The sequence below is a fragment of the Hyaena hyaena genome, unplaced genomic scaffold (assembly GCF_003009895.1).
Source record: "Hyaena hyaena isolate Hyena2069 unplaced genomic scaffold, ASM300989v1 scaffold_106, whole genome shotgun sequence".
Lineage (NCBI taxonomy): Eukaryota > Metazoa > Chordata > Mammalia > Carnivora > Hyaenidae > Hyaena > Hyaena hyaena.
The window spans coordinates 2,731,499-2,746,709 of record NW_024080738.1 but is presented as its reverse complement, the minus strand read 5'-3'; the positions used below and the strand labels follow the sequence as shown (position 1 = coordinate 2,746,709).

At 40.8% G+C, this 15,211-nt stretch overlaps 1 protein-coding gene across 3 annotated transcripts in view; it reads left to right on the top strand.

Annotated features, from left to right (window-relative positions):
- COG6 (component of oligomeric golgi complex 6) overlaps positions 1-12,746 on the top strand; it is a 164,720-nt gene extending 151,974 nt beyond the window's left edge. For 2 of the 3 annotated variants that reach the window (XM_039236082.1, XM_039236086.1), the window contains exons 20-21: positions 665-786; positions 12,332-12,746. In XM_039236082.1, the coding sequence (XP_039092013.1) occupies positions 665-786 (122 nt within the window). In that variant the 3' untranslated portion in view covers positions 12,332-12,746. The remainder of the gene's footprint in view (positions 1-664; positions 787-12,331) is intronic. The other variant, XM_039236084.1, reaches the window with a different exon arrangement.
- Positions 12,747-15,211: the final 2,465 nt, after the last annotated feature.

The window sequence follows — 15,211 nt, the reverse complement described above, 5'->3', positions numbered from 1 at the left end:
GTGGACTTGTATATGGCTCACCTAAAGAGTGTTGTGGAAGAGGTCCCTCAAGTCTCAGGTCTGGAGATTTTTGAGCAGGACGATTTGGAAGAACCATGCATAGCATACCGGTAAGGCTGGTGGGAAAAGTCTCAGCAATCAGCCATCAATACCTAGGGGGAAAATCTTTTACTAAAAAAAGAAAGAAAAAAAAAAGTCTTCATATAAAGAGTTCTATTGTATAAACATGTGCAGAAAGTTGTGAAATCCACTTAGTATTAAACATTCTGCCGTACCTAAAATAGCAAAGCAACAAACACAGGCTATTCAGTCTTTCCACTTTGGAAAAAGAAACACTGCGTCAATTCAACCCATAATTTCAGCCTGCGATCGCGGGCTCTTTCTAGACTAGAAGAGGGGTCTGAATGAGTGGCTTCGCTACTGGTCATTCCAGCCATTTAGAAAGGGCTCCGGTCTGGGCCCTGCTGTGGGGAAGGACCGCGTCTAAACAGCTGCAGCTGAATCAACTGACCAAAAATGTGGGTGAACCTAATTAGCTGTGGCATGGCTGAGTAAGCCACACAGTTGGGTCATAGGCTTGGCTCTGCCACTTGTCTAGCATTGGCAAGTGCTGAACCCATTATAATGACTGCATTCTTCTGCATTCAGCCTCTTTATTTTTCAGGTCCTAACGTGAAAATAAATAGTGCCAGTCAAAAAGGACCAACTGAGAACGTGGAATGGAGAATGGGCCAAGAATCGTTCCCTAGTGATGTCAGCATGGAAGAGCAAAAGTTTCAGAACTAGGTACTTTCATGTTTCAGTGTTATGGGATCATTGTGCTTCCCCTTTCATAGAAATAGGCTGCTTTTTTCAGTTCTGTGCTTGGCCATCTGGTCCCACCCAAGTCCCAAGAGAACACATGCTGGCTATCATTTTCCTCCATATTGGAAAGAAAACAAATCGGCAGGAGACCGTCCTGAGTGAGTGGTTTTATAATGATAATACTCAGTGACATAGTAAAATGATTTTTACCAATTTATTTCTATGATCCCTTTTCTTACCGTGTTGATGGATTTTTTTACATGAAGACTGCCAGGAAACTTCACTACCGCAATTTAGTACTTTATCCTAAAGCATTACTTAAAGCCTTTTTAAAATTTATATGTTTTTATTTCTTGGCAAACTATTCAGATGTCGATTACCAAGGTGCTTTAAGTTTCACAAGGAAATACTTTTGCTTCTCTCCTGGCCTCTGTGAAAGTGATAATATGATGGTTAGTCAGACTGGATTTCTGTTTGAGTAACTTTTGCGTTTCTGTCCAGAAGAGCTTGCTAAATTGGCATTCCTCTTAAGCTTCTTGTAGGAGCCCAAAGGTGTTATTTGAGCTGAAGTTGTACAAAACTTAAAACGTATAGCACATCATTAGCTTGGGCAGATGTGGTTGCTTTGAGAATTGTGCGCTGCTGTAAAAAAAGAAGAGTGCTTCTGATTCCCATGTTAAGGGTCTCCCATACTTGGCTCCTCATAAGGACCAGGTGAGGAGCAGAAGTCCCTGATCAGAATGTTGCTCTCCACCATGTGTTCCCATAGCATCATATGCATACCTGCATGATAACATTAATCCCTTTGAAGGTAAACGTATTCTTACACGTTTGTTTCTTTCACTTAATTGTGACAGTTGAGACAATATGGTGGAAGGACAGGGTTGGGTTCAAATCCACTTAGACCACATTTTAGTCTTGAGACACAGGTTAAACTAAATAGTCTCCCTCTGTATCACTTGGTAAAAAAAAAAAAAAAAGAAAATAATAATGCCTTTATCTTGGGGTTGAATAAGAAACACATTCTTAGTAATCAATGCGTAGCCCTTAGCAGGGGATGCAATAAATGCATGTTAAATAAGTAAACTAATGAAGAAAAAGAGAAGGAGGGGTCCTCAAGAGCTTTGAGAAGGAAGCTTTTCTGAAAGATACTCTGTTCTCTTTACCCCAGTCAGTTTCCCTCACCCAAATTCCTATCACTTTGTATGCATGTTCAGGTTTTATATAGTGTTAGCATATGAAGGGTGGTGGAAGGGAATGGCAGTGACTCTTGCCTTTCACTCTTACTTTTGAATTAGTCGGTTGAGTAGTTGGGGACCATTGTTCTCCATGGAAGCCCACATCCATTCGAATGGGAAAAAAATAGATATTTCTCAAAATTCTTGTGGGCAAGTATGAAGAAAAGTTTACAGTGTTACAAAACGTGTCCCCAGATAGCTGATGATGAACTCTTGACTCTGTTCTGGGGCCAGTTTCAAGGGGACTGGAGAAACGATGAATCTCCCACTCCCTACCCACCATTTTATAGTACCAAGTACTTTCCATTAGCTTTTTTTTAAGCTAAAAAATAGACTTACACATTCATCACTATTATTTAATTTGTTCCCCCTTCAAAATTAAATATTTCTTTCTCTGTGTCTTCGCCTGTTGCTCCGAGAGCAGAAGGTGATGAAAGGGAAGCCTCCTCGAAGATGAAAAGCCCCCTTGTTATGAAACATCCCATTTTCCATGGTTAAATACTATTTAGAATACAGGTAAAGCCCTGAGTAGTTTCCCTGCTGTTTGCCAAGCCCAAAGCCGCAGACGGTGGAGAGGGGCAGCACATGAGCAATGAGGGAATGTGGGCTAAGGGATTCCATGTTTAGACAGATGGCTTCAGGCAGTGGCGCTAGCCAGAGAAAGCAAAAGTCCACGCCTGAAGCACCAGGGCCCAGGAGAGCGAGTGGAGACATTTGCACCAACCGTGTGAGGTCATGGGGAGAGCCAAGTATGAAGACAGGATTCTCAGTCATCACCACCCCGCGAAGTGTCAAGAGGAGAGGAGAGTGGTTTTAGTCATAAACTGGAGAAATGGATTATTTTTCTTGAAGAAGAGCATTTATGAGAATGAAGTCATGTGGAAGGGGTATCAACATAAGAAGCCGGGGTGACAGGTTTGGGGGAGGTGAGAGTGGTGTTAACCCTGCTTCCTTGTTATCTCCCGGCTGTTCTGTGTTCTGGGTGTTGACCTGGTTTATTAACTAGGTTTTATTTGACGTGTCCACCTGGATCTGTGGGTAATGCCTGCCTGGGACATAGGGAGAAGGTCTGGTGACTGATGACTGATGTCTGCCACAAGACAGCAAACAGGAATAGTTCCATTTGTGCCACTTGCTGGCCATCGCAGGTCTAGAACTCGGCTTCTTTAGGTATTACTTTCCTCATGTTGAAAACAATGCCAACCAAAGGTATGTGAATTATTTTAAGCCTAAGGTGTAACCAGTGAGTGTATTGTTTGAGGGTTTTTGTAGGCATATTAAGTTCACTTGCTTATTACATTATACTTAGCATTCAAGTAAATGGAGGTATTCAACCTTCTACATTACTCATCATAACCTACTCATTGTGCATAGGCATCTGGGATCATAGTAGTTTGGGGATTAGGTTATCATTCACATCATAGAGTGGCCCCTGACATAGCCTTACAGGATTATAGGCTTTTGTCGGCTGGGGTTTGCAATGTGATGTCAAAGACTGAAACGTTGCCCAGTTAATATAAAAAAGATGGGACATTTGAAAATGTCTTGGAGATCCGTATCTGTCTACGTGTTTTCAAAATGTAGGAGATAAAGCATTAGATACAAGTGAGAGAAGCCTATGTTTTAAATAACTGCTTCATAACAAATAAGCTTTTGGATTAGAAGACCTTCAGAACACAGTCCAGGTGTCAAGGAACTGGGAGAGTTCTTGAGAATTTACCCAATTTTCTAACCACTCCTCATATTCAGGCAGGACTTCATAGGAAGGGCTTCTGGAATTATTTTGCACAATTTTCTTCTTTAAATTTCCTAAAGCAGATTTGACAGTCTCCTTGAATAACCTATTACACAGCAAATCCAAGTTTTGTGGGGTCTGGAGCTCATACAAGTTTGGGGGTTCCTTTTGAAGAAAATGGATACAAAAATCCCTTTTACAAATTTTATATAAACATAAGACATGTAAACACACCACCAAGCCCTCTTCCAGGGTTTTGGAAGGGGCTTATGGCCTTAACGTTATCAGCCCTGAAGCATTAACTTTGTAAGTGTTGTATGCCTTTTGTTAAGCTTTTAAATTTTTATTTTATTTTTTAATATTTAAAAGTTTTTTATTTAAATTCCAGTTAGTTAACATACAGTGTGGTATTAGTTTCGGGTGTACAATATAGTGATTCAACACTTATGTACAACACCTAGTGCTCATCACAAGTGCCCTCCTTAATCCCCATCACCTATTTAATCCATCCCTTCACCACATCCCCTATGCTAACCATCAGTTTGTTCTCTGTTGAAGATCTGTTTCTTGGTTTGCCTCTCTCTCTTTTTTCCCCATTGCTCATTTGTTCTATTTCTTAAATTCCACATATGAGTGAAATCATATAATATTTGTTTTTGTCTGACTTATTTCGCTTAACATGGTACTCTCTGACTCCATCCACATCATTCAAATGGCAAGATTACATTCTTTTTGATGGATGAGTAATATTCCACACACACACATATATATACACACACACACACACACATATATATATATATATACATACACACACATATATATACACACACACACATATACTGCCTCCTCTCTATCTGTTCTTCAGTCAATGGGCACTTGGGCTGTTTCCATAATTTGGCTCTTATAGACAATGCTGCTATTAACATCGGGGTCCATGTATCCCTTTGAATTAGTATTTTTGTATTCTTTGGGTAAACACCTAATAGTACAACTGCTGGATGGTAGGGTAGTTATATTTTTACTTTTTTGTGGACACTCCATATGGTTTTCCACAGTGGCCGCACCACTTTGCATTGCTACCAATAGTGCATGAGTGTTGGTAGAAATAGTGCACAAGGGTCCCCCTTTTCCACATCCTCCCCAATACTTGTTTCTTGTGTTGTTAATTTTGGCCATCCTGACAGATATGAGGTGATATCTCATTGTAGTTTTCATTAGTGTTTCCCTGATGATCAGTGATGTTGATCATCTTTTCATGTCCGTCTGGATATCGTCTTTGGAAAAAATGTCCATTCATGTCTTCTGCCCATTTTTTAACTGGATTCATCATTTGGGAAATATTGAATTTTATAAGTGCTTTATGTATTTTGAATACTAACCCTTTATCACATATGCCATTTGTAGATATCTTCTCCTATTCTACAAATTGCTGTTTATTTTTGTTGATTTTTTTCCTTCGCTGAGACCCAAAACCACAAAAATTCTAGAGGAGAACACAGGCAATAACTCTGATGTCAGCCGTACCAACTTCTTCCTAGATATATCTCTTGGGCAATGGAAACAAAAGCAAAAGTAAACTTTCGGGATATCAGCTCTGTATTCTTAACAGTCAGTAATTTGGATTAATTTTGTATCCTGTTGGAATTGAGGAAATAACTACCTCTACACGTATCTAAAGTAAGAACAAACGTAACGAATTCTGATTTCATTTATCATATTCTTCTAGGAATGGGAGTCCAAGTAGTAAAATGTGTGAGTGCGTAACTTTTTAAAATTTGTTTTCAAGACTCCATACAACTCCTAATAGAATATTCTTTAATACACTCACATGCATATAAAGAGCAGCAGAAAGTTTTTTTTAATAAAATACTCTGAAAATAATGAAAGTTTTTATTATTTTTCTTTCCTCTTCCCTTTCTGCCCCCTCCACTACCTTCTTTTCTCCTTCCTTCTCTTTTTCTGTCTGCTTCTTTTATCATTATTTTAAAAAATTTTTTTATATCTTTACTTTATTTTGAGAGACAGAGACAGAGAGCGAGCAGGGGAGGGGCAGAGAGAGAGGGAGACACAGGATCTGAAGCTGGTCCAGGCTCTGAGCTGTCAGAACAGAGCCTGACGCGGGGGGCTCGAACCCACGGACCGCGAGATCATGACCTGAGCCGAAGTCGGACGCTTAACCAACTGAGCCACCCAGGTGCCCCCGATTATATATCTTGATGTGAATCTCTTTCGGTTATCCTAGTTAAAGTTTGTTGAGCTTCTTGGGTTTGTGTATTCATGTATTTCAGATTGCTGCAATCTTATGATAAAACTTGAGCAAACGAGGGGCTGCTTCTCATGGCTGAGCAAAGAAAATGGTTTCTTGGGATGGAACCTATCATCCCTTAATGATAAGGGTGCTTTACATCTTAACTGCAGCCAATAAAATTAAGTAAAATATTGAGGGAGACTGAAAAGGCTACAAATGTACCACATATTGATGCAGATTGGGATTTACAAGCACTAGTAATACCTCAGTTTAAGGGCACTGAAGACCACAAGATTTATAAGGCTGAGTGAAAACAAGAAATAATTGCAGTTATCAGTATGAGAGAGAACATTATGCTACTAATAAATTTGCTAGTTATTTTATCCTTCTAAATCAGATCATCCTTAAGATCCTCCCTCGTACTCTGGCTTTCTTCTCTTTAGGCACATAGTCGTTTGGATCTATCATCACGATGAATGCATTTGCACAAGAAGAGTCTTGAAAATGACGGTGTGACCAAAATTTGGGGATGGAAACAAAATATATCCCTATTATTTAATACTTTGATTTGATAGCAAAGATTAAGAAACTAATATTTATACTAGTTGAGACTTAACTAGTAACTTAGAACATAGAGTTGATTCCTTTTACTTTTTTGTACTATCAAGCACTCTTTTGGCAGAAAACTTTGTTTCAGCGATAGTCCCTCCTGGAAATTAGAGGATCTGACTGTGTACTTTTAACCTCACCGCCAGGCAGCTGAGCTACTAATAAGGGTCTGGCTTTCAAGCTACAGTCTTTGGCTCCCAGTTTGCCTGAAACAGACAGAAAAGGCAGGGTGATTATATTTCCACAGTTACATAGAAGTATCCGTGCTCCTCAGAGCACTGACTGCCACTTGACACACGAGGTGTAAATACAGAAATATATTAAAGGGATGGATATGCATTCACAGCTCAACCTTGTAAAGACTCATATCCTCAATATATTCTTTTTTGGTACTTTTACAACATACTGGATGATAAAAAGATTTACAAACTGCCACTATTAAATAAATCTCTACATTGCCCAAATTCATTTTAGGCAAGATGATTTTTTTCACATCAACTGAGATAAAATTAGTGTAACGTTGAAATGATGTTAAAGAGTATGTTTTGATTTTCCATTATGCCAGCAGCAGCTCCAACACAAATACATGTGGACACACGGAAAGAAGTGTTCACAAATGTAAAGCATCTTATGCTGAAGTTCTCAAAGTAACTATGATTTGGAACAAACTTCCAAGTTAAAAAAGTTGCAATGATTATTTCAGCTGGGTCTACGGACATTCGGAATTCAGTTAGCACTATGGAAGTGGTAATAAACATAGTTTTTAATTTTTAAATTAAAAAACTGTTTTTCTAACATTTATTCATTTTTGAGAAAGATAGAGTGTGAGCAGGGGAGAGGCAGAGAGAGAGGGAGACACAGAATCCAAAGCAGGTTCCAGGTTCTGAGCTGTCAGCACAGAGCCCAGTGTGGGGCTCGAACCTGTGAGCCATGAGATCATGACCTGAGCCAAAGTCAGACACTTAACTGATTGAGCCACCCGGGTGCCCTGGGTTTTTAATTTTTAAAAAGTACGAGTATGTATGATTTTTCTGAGCAGGAAACATCGTTCAGTATATCCTAAAGCCCACTGAAGGCAGCAATGTTCAGCACTACTTTGGGCGAGCTATCTAATGCTCTACATTTTATTTCTTTACTTGTAGAATAAGAATAGTACCAGTCCTTACTTCACAGATTTGTTGAGAGTGTTTAATGACCTAATACACCTGAAACAATCCCTCTCAAATTAAGCATTCATTGATTATTATTTGCTGTTATTATTATTGCTAATATTAGACAATGCAGGCTCTTTCCTCCATCTTTTCCTCCATTTTTAAAGGTTTCAAGTCTTAATTTGGAATGCTTCCATCCTTCTACTCAGGTCTAAAGCATTCAATCTAAGACTTCTTTTCTGTTAAAAAAAAATTTCATATGTCAAAGAAGAAGATTATTCAAGGTTTAATTACACTTTGGACAAAGAAGGTAACTGAATGTCTTTGGGCAATTGGCGTTTTTCTCTAAATTCCTACATTTTAAAACATGAGGCATTAACTCTTCCTTAGAGGACCCACGGTTTTAGTTGAGTCCGCTGATGGAACACTAGTTTCATTAGTTTGGAAGAGACCCGGTCACCATAAGGTCTGTACAGCCCAATGAAGAGAATGCTTTTACTACTCAGGGTCCCAGAGAAATGGATGAGACACACACTCAAGCCAGGTAATTTGAGAAAAGAGAAAACAACTATGTGCCAAGATGTTGCCAGGGAGTGGTGAAGCTGGGGGATGGGTTCCAGCGGGGTCCTGAGCCTCTGCCTCCCCAGGCCTGGGGAGGGGCAGTTCTGCCGGGTCTGGAGCACTGGCCTGCGGGTGGTCACCCCGCAGGCAAGGAGCTGGGGAACAGCAAGAAGTTCGCACGCACACACACACACACGCACACACACAGACACACACAGATCTCCCTAGTGTGGGGAGTGTGGGGCTGTGCATTCTGTTCAATGTCCTGTCCCAGAGAGCAGAAGCCAGAGGGTGGAGAGTGCACCTGCTGCGCCAAATGCAACAAATCCCACGATGAGGTTGTTCTCTCTTCTCCCCTTCCCCGATCCCATAATGATGGACAGAGGGAAGATTGCTCTTCCAAAGTTTAAATGACATAAGCAACGGGCCCACTTCATATGTCACCTTCACAGATACATGACTCTTGGGTGAAAATCTGAAGGAAACTTGGGGCACCAGGGTGGTTCAGTCGGTAAAGCATCCGACTCTTGATTTCGGCTCAGGTCATGATCTCACGGTTTGTGGGTTCGAGCCTGGCATCGGGCTCTGCACTGACCATGCTTTGGATCCCCTCTCCTTCTCGCTCTGCCCCACCCACACTGTGTGCATGTGCTCTCTCTCTCTGTCTCTCTCAAAAATTAAATAAATAAAAACCTAAAAAAAAATTCTGAAGGTGACTTTATTTACAATATTCACAATATCCCAAGAAGGAATATGTGCATCAGAAAGAGGCTGATCAAAGCTGTTGCATTCTAATTAGACAGCGATGTTCTTTCCAAAACTCCCCCTGAATTCCAACTGTTACTTTACTTTGAAACACACACAAAAAATATCAGACAAATGACTTACTCCAGATATTGATAGACATTGCTTCCTTCCATTGCAGAATTTCAAGACAGTGAGTCATTTTATGATAAAGTCACTATGGCTCACCTACTTTTAAAAAATATAGTTTATTCAAGCATGTAAATGAGCAAGGGATATATTTGGTTATTTGATAACAATTATCTTAAGTATACCATATAGATTCACAGGGGCAGCATTTGGTATTTTTCAGGTGGGATGGTATAGATTTGGCTTTTATTTTTGTCTCTAATAAGTGGACTTATTGACAAAACAATGAGACAAAAATGTATCGTTCTACAATTGTACGTCCTTGTGCAATATTTATCAGCTTCCTATATCTTTTTTTTAAAAATATTTTTATTTATTTCTAGGAGAGAGAGAGAGACAGCGTGAGCAGGGGAGGGTCAGAGAGAGAGGGAGACACAGACTCCGAAATAGGCTCCAGGCTCTGAGCTGGCAATCAGCATAGAGCCCGACGCCGGGCTCGAACCCACGAACCGCGAGATCATGACCTAAGCGAAAGTCGGACGCTTAACCGACTAAGCCACCCAGGCGCCCCCAGCTTCCTATATCTTATGTTCCGTCAGCAATCATCTCCAGCAAGTCTCAAAATTAATTTATTAGATGTATTTGATTAATGCATGAATGAAGTCGAAATTTAAAAGCACTTCACTTCCAGGAAAGGTCATATTTCATTAATATACTACTATCATTTTATCATTTATTTTAAGGGTTAAACTTGTGAAAAATTATAGTAGAAATTGCTAAGGCTTTAGACAAGCAAAATCTATTCATTTAGTAGTTGAAAATTGTTATTATATGATTGAGTATAAATTTTGCTACTATAATAACGGTAAAACACACAGATGTTCAATAAAAAATATTGCCAACCCTAGGTTTATGGAAAATCCTGCAATGGCAGGTGGGCGAAGTAGGTTGATGATGGTGGCCTCCAGAGGGCCAGTGACATGGGGATGAAGCTTGGGAAGTATATAAGATGCATCAAGGACATGATTGATCAAAAGAAATGGAAAGGAACAAAAATCAATCAATATCCCACAGTAAGCAGGCTCACTGGGAAGCTGGACACCAGAAAGATTTTCTGGGCACGTGGGAAATAGGGAAGAGAAGAAATATTGCCCAAGGTGATAATGAGTATATAAAAAATCAAAAATTGTAAGTCAGAGGACAAGTGTGTCACAGATATGAGGGACTGTGCGTATTAAACTGTAAGGTTACTTCTGTGTCTCATCTAGGTTCCGATGGTACTTGGACCCCATGATATTGGACCCCATGTTATAGGGACCCCATGGTATGTGGGTCCCATGGTACTCAGACCCCATGCTACTTGGCCCCCATGGTACTTGGACCATGTGGTACTTCGACCCCATGATATTTGGACCCCGTTGTACTTGGACCTCATGGTACTTGGTTGCCCTAATATATGTTCTGGCTCAGTGCTGTATTTATTTATTTTTAATGTTTAATTTTTTATTGTTTATTCATTTTTGAGAGAAAGAACAACAGAGTATGAGTGGGGGAGGGGCAGAGAGAGAGGAAGACACAGAATCTGAAGCAGGCTCCAGGCTCTGAGCTGTCAACACAGAGCCCGGCCAAGGGCTCGAACTACAAACTACAAGCTCATCACCTGAGCCGAAGCCGGACACTTAACTGACTGAGCCACCCAGGCACCCCTGGCTCAGTGCTTTTTAGAAAAAATGTTTTAATTTCTTAGATAGCCACAATGATTTTCATTATATGTATGAGTGAAAATGTATTTCCTTTACTACTGTAAGAATTTCTTGCTTAAGCAGTTCATAAAAATCAAAAATTTTTAAATGGAAGAAGAAAAGAAAGAGGCTAGTCAGCTATGAGTTCAGAGAAAAGAATGTCGCTTGAACACCAGCTGATGTTTCCAGCAGAGTGGGGCACCCTAGTACAAAGGCAGAGACACTCTCCAGCAGGGGTAGATGGCTTGAGGGCAGCAGCCATTAAGGTTGTTCAACTTGCTCCCCTCGCCAGCTTTCATCTATCAAGCCTCTTTCTGGTAATAATTTGGCTTTTCTTGTTGATTTGTGAGCAAGTGAGCAAGCAGGAAGATCTGGTCTATTTGTTGCTGTGTGTTTCATTATAAGCTAATATACTGCCATTCCACTTATTCTACATCAGCAACTGGAGATTGAGTTAACCTGAGTCTGTTCCAGAGAGAAGCTACTACTCTTCATGTTCTGATTGATCAGGTTCCTAAACCTATAGGATTCAGGAAGAGTCCCTCCCCACCCCACCCCTTAGTAATGCCTTCACTGAATTCACCAAGGTTGTGGCACCCTCAGGGGACTTCACCTTGCTTAGTTAGCTTTTCCATGCAAATCACAACCAGAAGCCTGATAACGATCCCCTGGTAGGTAATCGGTACACTTAACATAGTTAAACTTGCTTACTTGAGCCTTGATCCAACACGAATTCTAGTAATTGCCATGTTTGAGATACTGCTTACCACAAAACCTTCATACAAATCAATTAAGAACAAAGACCAAATCTAAAAAGGATAAAGTTGTATTCTGTCTTTTCTTTTTGGGGGGGAGCTACTACAGAGAGAAAGAAATTATGTACGTCTTAACTCAGGTATGAACTCTGAAGCTCTGGTGAAGATTTTAAGAGTGAGTTCTGAAAAACCCTGGGCTAACTGGAAAATAATAAGGAGTAAAAAAGTAATGATATAAATGGGAATATGAGGCTTTCTTACCCCTTGAGTGAAAGTTGGTCCATCCAATCAATTGCCTGAACTATAGATTATACGTAGAAGTTAAAGCCTCTTACTGAATATGCCTTAGAAATGTAAACATCCATCTCCTTTAGATATTTATAATTTGTTTAAAATTGTAAAAGGATTGTGTAGTAGTTTACAGTATATGGTATGGATATAACAAGAGATAAAATCCAGTTATGTGTAAATTGCTTAGCCACTTGAATGAAAGAAATATTAACTGTTTTCCCCCAAATATCGAACAACTTATGTCTTTGAGCAAGATTTTGTATGCCATAGAGAATCAAATATTAATTTGTGTATCTTCCCTGCCTTTATTAAACTATACAGAACTTTGCCCCAGCAACGCAGGAAGGAGGCCAGCTCTTCGTCGATGGAATTCTGACAATTAGCATCGAAATGATCGGACCTGCCTCTGTGTGTGCCAGGCCGTGGTGCTCAAGAAGGATGCAGCGATAGACTCCACTGGGGAAAGTCTTAACCATGGTCTTGAACACCAAACCACTTGGTCTGCACGGATTCCCCTTCTCCGAGGCCCCGCCACCTTGGGGAAGACATGCAGGAGGGGACGCTGGTGTCTACGGGTGTTTGCAGGTGTCTGCCCCCCACAGGGCTGTGGCCTTGGTCACGCAGCGTCTCAGTCTGGCCTCTACTACCTTTACCCTCAGCCTCTTGTTAAAGCACACGTCCCGGGGGCATCTAGCTGTCTCAGTCATGTAAGTGTCCGACTCTTGATTGTGGCTCAGGTCATGATCTCACGGTTCGTGGGATGGAGCCTATGTCCGGCTCTCTGCTGACAGTGCGGAGCCTGCTTGGGATTTTCTGTCTCCCTCTCTCTCGTCCCCGCCCCCACTCACGCAGGTGTGTTCTTCCTTACTCAAAACAATAAACAAACAAGCAAAAACCAAGCAAGTGTCCCTGTCATTCTCCTATTTAAAGCTTTTCTCCCTGTTTGGTTCTCCCAAAGTGCTTAGCATTTCCAAACCAAGAGCCGGGGAGGGATTATTTAGAGTTTTAGTCCTTGGGGGTGGGGGTGGTGATATGAGCAAGGAAAACTCTCCCAAAGGGAAGAATTCATACCCCAAAGGCTTTGCTGTGCTTCCTGTAAAGAAAGCAAAGGGAGAAATTACTTCCTTTATCTTCTTCTTTATTTAACTATATCTACAGCAGCAACCGGATCAAGACCCCAGGGGATCACTTTTATGTTAAAACACAAGAATAAAATGACAAGATCTAAATCATAAAGGAAGGAGTGAATAAAGTGTTTTTTGTTTGTCTGTTTTCACTACAGTACAAACTTATGTAGACATCTCAGCAGCTATGATAATGAATAAATTTGGTCAAGCTCTTGACTAAAAAAAGTGAGTGAACACTTATCTGCATGGTATTAATTAAGCTACATTTGCTGTGTTTCAGCGGAACACGGGACTCTGCCAAAATTTGCTAATGCACCACAGATGATTTGCCAATAGAATTCAACCTTCAGATGCCTCTCACTCAGGCCTAAGCTGGTTCTTGGAAAATGGTCTCTGGTTAAGCTCTGTACTTTGAAGATTACCTAGAATTGTTCTTGAACTTACTCATTTTTTTAAAAAGTACTTTCATCTGATCTATGGATGTAAACAATGACTTTGTTTCTTACCATTAAACCTATGAGTTTAACCAGTGAGTTAACCCCATTGGCACATCTAACAAGAAGCTATTATCGGCCCCTGGGGTCAAGTGACAGCAAGCAGCACAGCGTTGTCCAGAGGGAAGCCTGGATGCTTGAGGAGGGCAGGATCTGAATCTGAGAATGGCCAGAGCGACAGCCACCATCTAGAAAGAGCCAACTCTGAGTCAGGGACGAAGGAAGATGAGGAACCCAAGGATCCAGAGGTATGCCAAGCCAGGAATTGGAAAGCCAAGCACAACACCTAAACAGAGGCAGGAACTGGGAAGGGAATGATCAGAGACACATGAGGAAGAGACAGCTCAGTAGTCTAGCGCTGAGCGGAATCCAAGGAGGGTGATGGGAATCGTTTACTGGTATCTGTCATGTAACCTGTACAGCCAGGAGCTCTGCACATCTATTTTCTCCAACCCTCACCACAGTCTGGATGGCAGGTATTAGCGTCCCCGTTGTATCGCTTCCTCATGGTAGCCAACAACGCAGGCCAGTGCGTATCACTAGCTTGAAAGACAGTGAGAAGGAATTCAGTAATATTCAAAATCCCTTTACGAATAAAATTCTAAGCACATATTAATAAAAAAATGTACTTGTGGACACAAAAACTATATTGTATACTTAGGACAAGAGCTACCATTATATTTAGTAGCAAAGTTGAAAGCCAGAAGACCCAGGGGCCCAGGCCACCAGGGTCACTTATCTTTGCGTGCCATATGCTGCTAATAACTCCTAGTGTAGCAAAGAAACAAAAAAGCCAATATAGAAACGCAAGAATCCTTTTTACAAGAGATACAGCTGTACACTTAGAAAACTTAGGGCTGGTAACCAAAACTTATTCACGGTAATCAAAAGACAGAAAAAGAAATTCAGAGAAAACTAGTTAGCTTTCAAATTAGTTAACATAACCAGTCCACGGATTCACTTATTCATCCATTAACTAATTCTTTTATTAGTTATTTTTGTAAATAAAACCACAGGCCCTGTGTCAGGGGGGTGAGACCGTTTCCAGCGCCCCACCCTTGTGAAGTTTCTGGTCTATTGGAGGACTGGATGTTAACGAGTGGCTGTTGCAAAGATTGGTAGGTTCTTTTGTGCGTGAGGTGCTGGCATTGCCCAGACTCTGTGCTGGCACAGAGTAGTTCCAGAGATAATTTTTGTGTCCTACAAGAAAACAGTTTTGTTAGGGTAGAGGTCCAGCTCATTGTATCAAAGGGAAACAAGGAGCAAACAAATGAAAAACCTCCTGTTATTTTCTGTAATTGCTGGGTAGCTTTACGAAGAGACAATATTGGAAACCCTGAGTTTTATTCACCAGATCGGGCTTCAGGTGACATTTGGATCGTTCAAGAGGACAAAGGTGTGTCGTCATGGAGAATATGTGAAATGCTTTAAGTTCTGAAAGTACTCCCTTAAGAGGGGCGACAGGCTCTGAGTGAAGCAGCATCATTACGCTAAATGTCAAATACCCCAAAGGGACTGCTATGAAGGGGCAACGCTCCCTGAGATGAATCAGTGCGGGATTTAAAAACACAGGCTCCCCA